The sequence below is a fragment of the Podarcis melisellensis genome (genome assembly GCF_964234715.1).
Source record: "Podarcis melisellensis genome assembly, chromosome: 8".
Classification (NCBI taxonomy): Eukaryota; Metazoa; Chordata; class Lepidosauria; order Squamata; family Lacertidae; genus Podarcis; species Podarcis melisellensis.
Window position 1 is genome coordinate 15,858,470 of NC_138540.1, and position 13,894 is coordinate 15,872,363.

At 44.1% G+C, this 13,894-nt stretch overlaps 1 protein-coding gene across 5 annotated transcripts in view; it reads right to left on the minus strand.

The window, feature by feature from the left end:
* Positions 1-561: 561 nt before the first annotated feature.
* DISP3 (dispatched RND transporter family member 3) overlaps positions 562-13,894 on the minus strand; it is a 101,764-nt gene continuing 88,431 nt past the window's right edge. For all 5 annotated transcript variants that reach the window (XM_081923444.1, XM_081923445.1, XM_081923443.1 and 2 more), the window contains exons 16-21: positions 12,290-12,416; positions 7,887-8,032; positions 4,333-4,492; positions 3,543-3,656; positions 3,186-3,352; positions 562-1,528 (exon numbers count right to left, since the gene is read on the minus strand). In XM_081923444.1, coding sequence (XP_081779570.1) covers positions 1,166-1,528; positions 3,186-3,352; positions 3,543-3,656; positions 4,333-4,492; positions 7,887-8,032; positions 12,290-12,416 — 1,077 coding nt within the window. In that variant the 3' untranslated portion in view covers positions 562-1,165. The remainder of the gene's footprint in view (positions 1,529-3,185; positions 3,353-3,542; positions 3,657-4,332; positions 4,493-7,886; positions 8,033-12,289; positions 12,417-13,894) is intronic.

Here is a 13,894-nt window from a genome sequence, read left to right on the forward strand (position 1 = left end):
TCCAATGGTCGGGGCTGATAGGATTGGGAGTCCCCAAAATCTGGAGGGTGCTAACTTGGGGAAGGTTGAGCCAGCGCTTCAGATCACCTTCCTTTTGTAACTCTGGCAGGTGAGAGGGGAGAGCTGTACCTTACACTCCTAGCCATCCTTCCCCAACCTCAATATGCCATCAGACTTGAGAGTGGTGAAGTGGTTAGAGTGTCGGACTAAGACCTGGGAGACCTGGGTTCAAGTTCCACTCAGCTATACAACACAACCATCCTTTTCAAGGCAACCCTCTTCCCAAGCCTAGCAAACCCAGAATTGGACTTCATAATCAGATAATGCTGATTATCTGAATACAGTGGTACTTCGGGTTAAGAACTTAATTTGTTCTGGAGGTCCGTTCTTAACCTGAGGTATCACTTTAGCTAATGGGGCCTGCTGCTGCTCCTGCGCCACCGCCGCACGATTTCTGTTCTCATCCTGAAGCAAAGTTCTTAACCTGAAGTACTATTTCTGGGTTCTGTAACCTGAAGCGTCTGTAACCCGAGGTGCCACTTTATTTGGAGTTGTTATTTAAACCCTTGTACAACTGTACTCATCCTACGTGTTTGTTTCATAGATTCGCTTTTCGTCCTTTGATTCCCACCTGTTGTTGCAGCTGCTCTCTCTGTTTTATATACATTATAAAATGAAATTTGTGGTCATCCACCCAACTCCTCGGCTATGAAGCTCGCTGGGTGGCCTTGGGCCAGTTGCTCCCTCTTGGCCTAACCTCCCTCCCTCGCAGGGTCACTGTGAAGATTAAATGATTAAATGAAAAGGAGGAGAACTGTGTATGCTGCCCTGAGCTTCTTGGACAAAAGGTGGGGCACAAATGCCACAATTCGAAGCAAACCCCCATCAGCCCTGGCTGTCAGGGAAGCCATCGCTGGTGCTGATGGGAGTCAGAGTCCTGCAGGGTTGGAGAAATTTGAACCCGGGTTCTGCCCGCCATCCCCGCACCCTTAACCCACAGTAAGAGCAAGACTCTTGGGGGCACAAGAGACATCCTGGAAGCGGCAAGTGAGGACTGTAATTGAAAGCATCCCTGGACATCTTCCAGGACTTCTGTGGGAAAATCCAGTTTGGGGGGAGAAGAAGAAGAAACGATATACAAAGAGGCCATTGGGGAAACATGGAACTATAGGACTGTCCCATTGGGCAGGGGGATCTTGAATCCGCTTCTGAGCAGCACCAGGCAAAGGCACAGCCCCACCCCGATGGCCACCAGCACCCCTGACAGGGCCTTCAGGAAGGAAGTCCGGCTGCGGGTGAAAGAGGGAGGCCCCATGATGCTCAACAGGGCGGTGCTCACAGTCAGCGTGTAGACGATGGAGACCCCCGTGTTGAGGGCCACGATCTTGCCGAACTTGGCAAATGGGGCGATGATGCAGAAGAAGAGAGGGACGGTGGCCATGACGGTGGTGATGGCGCTGGAAACGATAGCTACGCCCACGTGGCTGACCGCCTCAATCGTCCTCCACTGGCGGCTGGAGTTGGGGTCCTGAAAGGAGGAAACACAAGGGGGGTGGGGAGAGAAGGGTGTTACAAAAGAAGATAAAAGTGTCAACATTGAGATAAAGCTAAAACAACGGCAGACCAAAGCCAGATTTAAACATGCCATCAAATTGCAACGACGACAATGACAACAATTTATTATTTATACCCCACCCATCTGGCTGGGTTTCCCCAGCCACTCTGGGCAGCTCCCAACAGAATACTAAAAACACGATAAAACATCAAATATTACAAACTTCCCTAAACAGGGCTGCCTTCAGATGTCTTCTAAAAGTCAGATAGTTGTTTGTTTCCTTGACATCTGATGGGAGGACGTTCCACAGCGCAGGCGCCACTACCAAGAAGGCCCTCTGCCTGCTTCCCTGTAACTTGGCTTCTCGCAACGAGGGAACTGCCAGAAGGCCCTCGGAGCTGGACCTCAGCGTCTGGGCAGAACGATGGGGGTGGAGACGCTCCTTCAGGTATTCTGGGCCGAGGCCGTTTAGGGCTTTAAAGATCAGCAACAACAATTCGAATTGTGCTCGGAAATGTACTGGTCTTTCAGGACTGGTGTTATGTGGTCTCGGCAGCCACTCCCAGTCACCATTCTAGCTGCCTCATTCTGTATTAGTTTCTGGGTCACTTTCAAAGGTAGCCCCATGTAGAGCACATTGCAGTAGTCCAAGCTAAACATCTGGATAGGTTTGTCCAAACAATAACTTTTTTTTAGAGCAGGTACCTGCTCGTGTATCAAGGGGTAGGGAGTTCCAAAGTTTAAAACTCCATTTTCTTACAAATGTGGAATAGGCAGTGCTGTTCTTCTAGGAAAAAAAGAGATGCTGGAGCTCACCACGAACCTATCCCTTGTTCTCTTAGAATGGCAATTGTGCCCACCTGAGCTGAGCTCTGGCTGGGGGGAAAAAGCCCTGGGAATAGGTATTACATGGCACCTGCAACAAAGCGGTTGAGTGGGCACTTATGGGGTAAAAAGGTAAAAGTAAAGGACTCCTGTGTCAGAGCTGTGGGCTTCCTCTCTTCACAACAATCACCACGGGGAGCCTCTTGATGTTTTTATAGTCTTTATTTACAGTACAGTGGACACTTGGGTTGTGAATGTGATCCATGCAGGAGGCACGTTCGCAACCAGCAGCATTCGCAACCCACAGCACCGCATCTCTGCATGCGCAGGTTGTGATTCGGCGCTTCTGCGCATGCACAAAGTGCGATTTAGCACTTCTGTGCATGGGCAACCACCGAAACCTGGAAGTTCCCCGTTCCGGTACTTCTGGGTTTCGGCGGGTCCATAACCCAAAAAACTGCAACCTGAAGCATCTGTAACCCGAGGTATGACTGTATCATACCAAAGTGAGATGAGCGCCACAGCCCCAGAGTCGGCCATGACTGGACCTAATGGTCAGGGGTCCCTTTAAATTTACCTTATACTAATAGCCAAACCTTGAATTTGTCCCAGTAGTGAACCAGAGCAAGAGGGTCTCACTCCTTCAGCATTTTGCACCAACTGCAGCTTCTGGACCAAGTGCGAGGGAAGCCCACACAGAGCACGTTGGAGTAACCTATAGTCTTGAGACTTGCGCCATTTGTTGTCATCAAATCAAGAAAAAGTATTTATTTAGGTTTTTTTAAAAAAAGGACAGCTGTCCTACCTCTGCCAGGTGAAGCGGCAGGTTCTCTCCTGCCAGAAGGAACCCTTCCACAAGATGGACGCAATAGTCCACAGAGGAGCCGACGAGGATGGAGAGGGAGATGGCCTCCACTGCGCCCATTTCCCAGCCGGACAAATACATGATGGTCACTACTAAGCATACGACCCCTGCAGGGAGGGGACACACACACACAGAGGTAAGGAAATGAAAGTTCACTATGAACATTAGGAAGGTCTAGCTGGAGAGATGCTTCCAGTCAGAGCAGACAATACTGGGTCAAATGGACAGATAGTCCAATCAGGCAGGTTCCCGCGTTCTCAGGAATCCAAATGTTCAAAATCACAACTAGGTACCTACCTAAAATGGTGAGCAGCACAGAAAGCAGGAGGAGGACGTGCGTGGTAAAGATCGCAACAGCGGCGACACAAATCACGAGGGAGAGGATGAGACCATATAGGGCACTCTGCACACCTGGAAAAGGGGGGAAGAGATTTTATTTATTATGTTTAAAACATGCACACAAACTGTTTGCCCAAAGAATGCAGGGAGGGCTGTAACTCAAGTGGCAGAGCACCTGCTTAATAATAATAATAATAATAATAATAATTTATTATTTATACCCCACCCATCTGGCTGGGTTTAACCAGCCACTTTGGGCGACTTCCAACAAAGTATTAAAATACAGTGGTCTGTTAAACATTAAAAGCTTCCCTAAACAGGGCTGCCTTCAGATGTCTTCTAAAAGTTTGGTAGTTATTTTTCTCTTTGACATCTGGTGGGAGGGCGTCCCACAGGGCGGGCGCCACTACCAAGAAGGCCCTCTGCCTGGTTCCCTGTAACTTGGTTTCTTGCAGCGAGGGAACCACCAGAAGGCCCTCGGCGCTGGACCTCAGTGTCCGGGCAGAACGATGGGGGTGGAGACGCTCCTTCAGGTATACTGGACCAAGGCCGTTTAGGGCTTTAAAGGCCAGCACCAACACTTTGAATTGTGCTCGGAAACGTACTGGGACATGCAAATCACTCTCAATTCACAGTGTCTGCAGTGAATGGATGCTCCCAATTTGCTGCCATTGACCCCATTCACAGCCATCCCTGGTTCTCTGAGTGGTTCCTTGAACAGGAGACGGAGGGGGGGAAAGCCAATTACCTATGATCTCCATGAAGATCTGTTTCCAGTGCTCACAGGTCTGGAAGCCCCGGCGCAGAGCTGAGCCCTCGGGGAACTGCTGGAGCTGATCCTGGAGGAAAGTTTCCCACTTGAGATAGTCAGAGTAGGTTTGAAAGGACGACTTCCCTTTGTAGGTTGTCTGAGAGAGACAGAAAGAGGTTCCCACTTCAGTCCTCAGGGTCCGCCTTCTTAGACTCCAAACTGAGATCGATCCAGCAGAAATCAACATTTCAAATATACTGGACAACGTTTTTAAAGGAGTCACTGTCCAATGATGCTGAGGACACCCCATTGAGGTACATGCTGTGAGCCTGCAATATATTCTTTTTGGTCTGAAGTTGCATCAATTTTGCATCTGTGAACTCCTTCCTAATGGACGCCAGTTTCCTGTGGGGATCTATTTGGACATCTGAAGGGCTTAGATGTTTGGCTTAAGATGCATGCACTGTTGGTGACTGTATCTGCAATAATGATGGAGGGGTTTTTTGTTACATATTTTGTGCTGTTCATATAGTCTTCCTACCTTTTATTTATTCAAGGCACCTGCTGACTATGTCTCCCTTACACAATGAGGGCTAGAAACTTTACTTGTAGAACTCAAAAGATGAAGCGGGTGGGGATAACTTTCTTAGTGCAGAAAGTATTGATCTGATGTGTAGAGCTCTTTCCTATTCGACCTAATTCAAGACGGTTCTGAAAGGTTCCTTATGTTTGGGTTATTTAAAGAGACTGATTACAGCTGGCTTAAACTGATTCTCTTATCTCTTCTGTCAAAGTCATGCTGACTATAAAAGTAAGGCCAGAAGGCGCCTGGGTTTCACTTTCTCTTTCTATCTCTCTTCCTTCTGATGTGGTGTTCTGTACATAGCATACTTAGTGTTAAGGTTTAGACTTCTTATAAGTTATTGTAAGTTTAAGCCTGCTGCAACTGGATTTTTTATGGATAGTGTCAACCCTGAATGTACAATGGTACCTCGGGTTAAATACTTAATTCGTTCCGGAGGTTCGTTCTTAACCTGAAATTGTTCTTAACCTGAAGCACCACTTTAGCTAATGGGGCCTCCCGCTGCTACCGCGCCGTCGGAGCACGATTTCTGTTCTCATCCTGAAGCAAAGTTCTTAACCCGAGGTACTATTTCTGGGAGATGACCTAGTATTGACCTTGCAACAGCCAGACACTAGTACCAAAAGAGTATTAGAACTAATTGAGATATTTGGTCAAGTGGCAGGATTTAAACTGAACAAACAGAAAACGAAAGTGCTGGAGAAAAATCTAACAATGGCTGAAAAAGAGAAGTTTCAGAGTGAAACAGGTTTGGTGATAACGAAAAAAGTGAAGTACCTGGGGGTAAACTTAACATCTAAGAATGTGAACTTAATTAAGGACAATTATGATAAATGTTGGACAGAGGTAAAGAAAGATCTAGAAATATGGTCAAGGTTGAGACTTTCCTTGTTAGGCCGAATTGCTGTTATTAAGATGAATGTGTTGCCTAGAATGTTGTTTTTATTCCAAACATTGCAGATTTTGGACAAGATGGACTGTTTCAAGAAGTGGCAGAAAGATATATCTAAATTTGTCTGGCAGGGCAAAAAGCCCAGAATAAAATTTAAGATTTTAACTGATGCAAAAGATAGAGGGGGGTTTGCCCTGCCGGACTTAAGACTCTACTATGAATCGGCAGCTTTTTGCTGGTTGAAACATTGGCTGCTTCTTGAGAATACAGACATTTTGGATCTGGAAGGGTTCGATAACAGATTTGGTTGGCATGCATATATATGGTATGACAAGGTAAAAGTGCATAAGGGTTTTAAAAACCATATTGTCAGGAAAGCATTATATAATGTTTGGATGCGGTATAAAGATTTGCTAGAAAGTAAAACTCCCAGGTGGTTGTCACCAATGGAAGCTAAAGAGGTGAAAAAACTTAATATGGAGTCTAAATGGCCAAAATACTGTGAAATTTTAGAACAAGATGGTGAAAAAGTTAAATTACAGAGTTATGAGAAATTAAAGTCCAAAGTACGAGACTGGTTGCATTACCATCAGATAAATGAGGCATTTAAACAGGACAGGAAAATAGGCTTCCAGAAGGAGAGGTCAAAACTAGAAACAGAATTGCTAGAACCCAATACTAAGAACCTGTCAAGAATGTATAATTTGCTGTTGAAATGGAATACACAGGATGAAACGGTGAAATCAGCTATGATTAAATGGGCACAAGACATCGGTCATGACATTATGTTTGCTGACTGGGAACAGTTATGGACCACCGGTGTTAAATTTACGGCATGTAATGCCTTAAGAGAAAACATAATGAAAATGATTTATAGGTGGTACATGACCCCAGCCAAGCTTGCAAAAATTTACCATTTGCCCAATAATAAATGTTGGAAGTGTAATGAGACTGAAGGTACTTTCTACCACCTTTGGTGGACCTGCCCGAAGATTAAAGCCTTTTGGGAAATGATCTATAATGAAATTAAGAAAGTCCTTAAGTGGACTTTTCCTAAGAAACCTGAGGCTTTTCTCCTGGGCATGGTTGGCCAATTGGTGCCAAGGAAGGACAGGACGTTTTTCATGTACGCCACCACAGCAGCAAGAATCCTCCTGGCAAAGTATTGGAAGACACAAGAACTACCTACTCTGGAAGAATGGCAGACGAAGATGATCGACTACATGGGACTGGCAGAGATGACGGGCAGAATCCGTGACCAGGGGAAAGAGACAGTGGAAGAAGATTGGAAGAAATTTAAGATATATCTTAAAAATTGTTGTAAAATTGAGGAGTGTTAAGATGCCAGGGAATAAGAAATAGAGAATTGCAGCTGTAATTAATAAGTTAAAGAAAAAGGAATGTAATGAAAGTGAATTAAATAATTAATTAATTGGAGGAGTTGCTAAAGAAATGTAAAACAAGGATGCAGCAAAAGGGAGGTATGGGGAAGTCGGAGAAGTAAGGTGTACGAAAATAAGATTATGAAATTATACATGTTTATATGTTTGTATGTTTTTGTTTTGTCTATTGTTTGTTTTGATTATGTGTTTGGAAAACAAATAAAAATTTATTTTTTAAAAAAAAAGAGGTACTATTTCTGGGTTAGCAGAGTCTGTAACCTGAAGCGTATGTAACCCGAGGTACCACTGTATTGGATTTGTGACCATTATGCTCATTTGCCTTCTGTAGCAGTAAAGCTCTGCTGGGTGAAATACAATTGCCCCTGGTCTATTTTGGGAGAATCCTGCATTGTGTTTAAGTTTTTACTTGGCTAACCATACATTGCAATTCTGGCTCTGGCTCGATATTAAGTAGAATTTCAATGACAACAACACACACAAAGGAGAACACAAAAGAACAGAAGGTTGTCATCAGTGCTTGTCCTGCTCTAGAGTAGACCCAACTGAAGTTTACAGACAGGGTGAATTCAGGTCCATTTATTTCAAGGAGTCTACTCTGAGTATATAGCTCAGCTGGCTCAAAATCCAAAGCAGCTGCAATGGGGGTGACAGAATTCAGGTGGGGAGTCCTCACCGACTCGAAGGCCATGGAGATCCATAGGACTTTGCCTTCCTTCACCCCCACCGCCCCGTGGGAGAGCTGTCCAGGAAGGAGGTTTGGCTCGGGAAGATTCTTGCATTCTGGGTGCAGCATCTGAAGGACAGTGGAGATACTGTATCCTAGAAAGACAGGGGGATAGATAGATGTACGGTTCCTTTTTGTGCAACCCAGAATACATAACCATCATGGTAAGGCTAAAATCCATTAACTTGAGCTCTGAGTCAATGTATAAACAAAAACCCGGCTGTATAGACAAGTGCTCAGAGCCCTCTCCTTTATCAGTTTGTGACAGCAAGGATGGCCTTGACTGTACCAGTAGAACAGGGAAGACACTTCTGTGCCTTATCTCAGTGTTTCCCAACCTTGGGCCTCCAGCTGTTTTTGGACTACAACTCCCATCATCCCTAGCTAGCAAGACCAGTGGTAAGGGATGATGGGAATTGTAGTTCAAAAACAGCTGGAGGCCCAAGGTTGGGAAACACTGCCTTATCTTATATCCTGACCACAAAGACGCACAGACCTAGTCTGGGAACAGCGCCAGAGGGTGTTCTTGGAGATGGTGACCTCTTGCTCCAAGATAAGAGTAGAAACAGGAAGATCCTTTTATGGTCAGAAGTACAGGAAGGAATATCCCTTTATGGTCAGAAGTATAGGAAGGAATACCCTTTTATGATTAAGAGTGCCGGAGCAGGAACATCTGTGATGTCAACCTGTGTGTACAAGCTGACGTGGTTGGATTCCTGGGGAAGGGGGAGAGGGTGCCTGGAGGATATATATACTGCATGAAATTTCTCATTTCTTTGGACTTGCTGTGGACTGACCACGCAGGTGCCTTTCTGCTGTTCCGGAGAGCAGAAATAAAGAACTCTTTCTCTGAACCAACCCTCAGTGTCACTTGACTTCCTTCCTTCCGTCTGGGAGCAACGCAGAGCCCACCAATCGGTAAAGTCTAATAAGTCTACACTAACCCTGTTTGGCTGTGTTCTAACTTGAACACTGGAGGCAGTAAATACCAGTTCCTGGAAACTGCAGGAGTGGAGAGTTGCTCTTGTGTTCGAATCCTGCTTGTGGGTTTCCCACAGGCATCTAGTTGGCCACTGTGAGAACAGGATGCCGGAACTAGATGGATCATTGGCCTGACCCAGAAGGCTTTTCTTTCTTTTTTTATCATTTTAATTAAATTTTCTGTTTTACAATTTAGAACACTCATTTAAACATCCTTAAAATATCGGTGACTTCCCTTTCCATGGTTCATTTTGCATAGCATAAATCCCCCCATATTTTACATAAACTAAACCATTCAGTATTTCATTATTAAATCCATCAAAACTTATTTGCACTGTTGAATTTATCTTAATGCTGCCAACGTTTTCAAGTGTACACAATTTCCCCCCATATATTCAAGAAACATTTTCCAGTCTTCTCTAAATGTGTGTTCTTCTTCTTCTCTTATTCTATATGTTAAGTCTGCAAGCTGCGCATATTCCATCAGCTTAAGTTGCCATTCTTCTTAGGACCTCATTCGTTTTCCATTTTGGGGCTAATAAAACACGGGCCGCAGTAGTGGCATACATAAATAACCTTTTCTGACGCCTGGGAATTTCAGTCTGAATTATCCCCAACAGAAAGGACTCTGGGTTTTTTGGGAAAGTACTTTTAAACATTTTCCCAAGACTCTTTTACCCTTTTACAGGTCCACCACATATGAAAGAACGTTTCCTTAACCTCATTGCATCCAGCAGGCTGTTCTTAGGTTCTTATCTTACCCTCTCCTGAACTCCAGCTTAAGACTGTGACTAAATGAGTATTGTTTGGCTTGTACATTCCTTGGTTTAAAAGTTCTTCTTCACACAAAGCATATTTAAACTATGGAACTCCCTGCCACCAGAGGCGGCAATAGCCACCGACTTGGAAAGCTCTAGAAGAGGAATGTAAAAATTCATGGAGGAGAGGGCTTTTGAAGGCTACGAGTCACGGTGGCTGTTGGAGGCAGCAATGCTTCTTGTGAGAATGTTCAGAGATGCAGGAGAGGATATATTGTTTGACTATATCCTTTTCCAACTTGTGTCAACAAGTTCCACAATTTAGCAGAGTAACATTCCCCCTTTTAAACTTGCAGCGGATGCATTTGCTCAGGCTCACTAAAGCCTCTATAATAACCGTTCTGATATTTTCCCCTTATTCCCTCATAAAGGTAAGACATGACACAGTCTTCTATAAAAGTATAAAAAAGAGTTTACTCACATTCTGTTCACAATCAGATCCCAGAACCTGGAAACTATCTCATAAGGAGACAGTCCCTTTGTCCTCTCTTGGCTGGAAGCCAAGAGAGCATCTTTGGCCAAGCAGATGTTGCTTCTTCAATGCATGTAGTCAATAGTCAGAGAGAGAGAGATGGCTGCCCTGCCCTGTGCTTTTGTCGTTACCTGCACAGGTGAGGCCACGCCCACCTCTAGTCACATGCAGAGGAAGTCTGTCCCAGCCCAGAAGGAAACAGGAAGTTTACCTGCTGGCTGGACAAACATTCCTCCCCATGTGTAAACATGTTCACTCTAGGAATGTTGTACTTGACTGCTCTTGTGTTTCACATCCCACACTTCTGAGTGGTTATCACAGGAGAATCTTGGCATTCAGGTCTTGTATGTGGGCTTTCCATTAATGACACCTGGGTGGGCAATATGAGGACACGATGCCAGACCAGATGGGCCCCCTTCGGCCTGATCCATGTATATATAACCCACATTTCGGCCATCAGAATAGGATCCACTATTTGACTATTCATTCAAAACCCTAAAATGTATTTTACATAATGGACTTTTTATTTCTATTCTTTTTGTATCGTATTTTTGTTTTATTGCTATGGCTGACGGCTGACGCAAAGAAAGATTCATTCATTCATTCATAACCCACATTGTGCGTATCAACTTGGTTGGATTCGCAGGGTGTTTCCGCTTATGAAAACCTATGGATCTGATGGCGCATAGTAAGTGGCGATTGTGCTGTCAAAGCGCACAGGGAGTTGGAAATACTCTGAGATGCCTGGTTCATGGCATGTTAGCAAGGCGCTACTCAGAATTGTGCATGCACTGAGCATTATAAATATCTGTCTATCTATCATCTATCATCTATCTATCATCTATCATCTATCTATCTATCATCTATCTATCAATCATCTATCTATCATCTATATCTATCTATCTATCTATCTATCTATCTATCTATCTATCTATCTATCTATCTATCATCTATCTATCTATCATCTATCATCTATCTATCTATATCTATCTATCTCTTTTATCTATCTATCATCTATCTATCTATCTATCTATCTATCTATCTATCTATCTATCTATCTATATCTATCATCTATCATCTATCTATCTATCTATCATCTATCTATCTATCTATCTATCTATCTATCTATCATCTATCTATCTATCTATCTATCTATCTATCTATCTATCTATCTATCTATCTATCATCTATCTATCTATCATCTATCATCTATCTATCTATCATCTATCTATCTATCTATCATCTATCTATCTATCTATCTATCTATCTATCTATCTATCTATCTATCTATCATCTATCTATCTATCTCTATCTATCGATCTATCATCTATCTATCTATCATCTATCTATCTAGGAATAAACATTTGGAAATAAAAATGATACATATGTGTTAGGTTTCCAAGGGGTTGCTCGAGAGCAAGCAGGCAAATGCCTCCCTGCTCGGCTGTGAAGCCTTCCTTTTGATGCCAAAATAAACTTTATCTGTCCAGAGCGCCACTCTCCCGTGGCAGGCTCATTCATTGGCAGAATCCGTGAGTGGGCGGTCCTTAAAGCTTCCCCGGCAGAGTAGTTTCTTGACGCCCAGTCTGCGCCTCCCCTCTTGGCGCAGAAGGAGGAGCTGCTTCCCACGATCTTTGGGGGCTCTCTGTAATCCATCGGCTTTTCCCCTCTCCCCCCTGAGCCGATGGCAGTTCCCTGACAGTATGCATTATTATTTTCTTTGAAATTCACTGATTTTACAATGGATGTCACAAGCAATTGGGCAAACGATCATAGAATCGTAGAATTGGAAGGGACCACAAGGGTCTAAATTTAGTCCATGAAATGCATGAATTTTTTTGCTCAACGTGGGGCTCAAACCCACAACCCCGAGTTTAAGAGTTTCCTGCTCTACTGACTGAGCTATCCTCACTTGAGACTACCAAGAAGGACAGAAGCATAGGCAAGGTAGCCAGACCCTGGACCCCAGTAGTTTCCACTGGCTCCCTCCCCTTTCCTGTCGGTCCTGCATACCTCTGTGATAACAAAGACCTCCCTACTCCAAATGGTGGACCACAGTACTGGAAGAGGAGTCAACATACCCGAGGGCAGGCACTGGGCTCCTCCCGGCTTGACCAGCTCCACGTTGCCGGCAATAGCTTTGCAGATCCTGCACAGGTTGCCAATCTCTTTGAAGAGGTCGAAGCCGTCATCATAGATGACGCTGCCCTTTCACAAGGAGACACAAACAGAAAGAGACAAACACATGAGGCAATGGGATCAAGTCGGGAAAACAGAGACGCTACTGGAAAGGGCACCCCGGGGGGTGCATGTCATCTAGACTGACCCTCAGCCCTGTACGGGATCTGCAGTGCGGGAAAGGGTACGATGGCAGCATTCCATGCAAAATGGCTGGTGAGCTCAGGGGCAAAGAATCTGGGTATTTTTTTGTAGTGTTTTTTGACAAAGTAATAACCATAAATAAATAATGAAGGAATGGGTTTCCCAAACCCAAAACTGACTGTGCAGGCAGTTTGAAAGTGCACCAAAATCCCTATTTTTCCTTAGCTAAAATCCATTAACTTGAGCTCTGAGTCAATGTATAAACAAAAACCCGGCTGTGCTCAGAGCTCTCTCCTTTATCAGTTTGTGACGGCAGGAATGGCCCTGACTGTACCAGGAGAACAGAGAAAACACACCTGTGCCTTATCTTATGTGCTGACCACAAAAGACACACAGACCTAAATCCGGAACAAGGCCAAAGCGTGTTCTCGGAGATGACGACCTCTTCCTCCAAGATAAGAGTAGGAAGAGGAAGATCCTTTTATGGTCAGAAGTACAGGAAGGAATTTCCTTTTATGGTTAAGAATACCAGAGCAAGAACATATGTGATGTCAACCTGCGTACATAGACTGACATGGTTGGATTTATATGAGAAGGAGGGAGAGGGTACCTGGAGGATATATATACTGCATGGAACTTGTCATTTCTTTGGACTTGCTGTGGACTTGACCACGCAAGTGCCTTCTGCTATCCGGAGAGCAGAATAAACTCTTTCTTTGACTCAACCCCGGTGTCATTTGACTTCCTTCCTCCTGTTCCGGACCCAATCGGTGAACTCCAATAAGGCTACAATAAGAATCAAAATGTGCACCCCACCACCAAGACCATTCTATTGGAACTATCCAACCACCCAAAATGTCGACATCGCTTGCGATGGTTTGACCCCCTTCTTCAAACACCCTCCCTATCTCCTCAAAATCATTCCTCCTGCATATTCCCCATCTTACCTTAATGGCACATGTTAATTTATCATTCATAGCTATATCTCCCACCTCTTTATACGATCCTTCCATTTTATATTCTGTTTGCCCCTTCCATTTCCTGGCTATCATAATTCATGCAGCCGTCAATAAATTTGCGAGCAAGTCCTTCCTAGCCTGCGAATCTTACATCCCATTGTAAATTGATAATAATGTTACCCTCTGGACTTTTGGTCAGTTTTAACCCAGTGATTTCTGTTAAGTCCTTAAACATCCTATGCAAAATAATAATAATAATAATAATAATAATAATAATAATAATAATAATAATTGTACATATTTACACCCCCACCACATGTGAATGTAATTCCCTGTTTCCCGGCACCCCCTCCAACATAACACCGAATATTCCTTGTTTATTTGACTGGCGTTAAATACCACCTC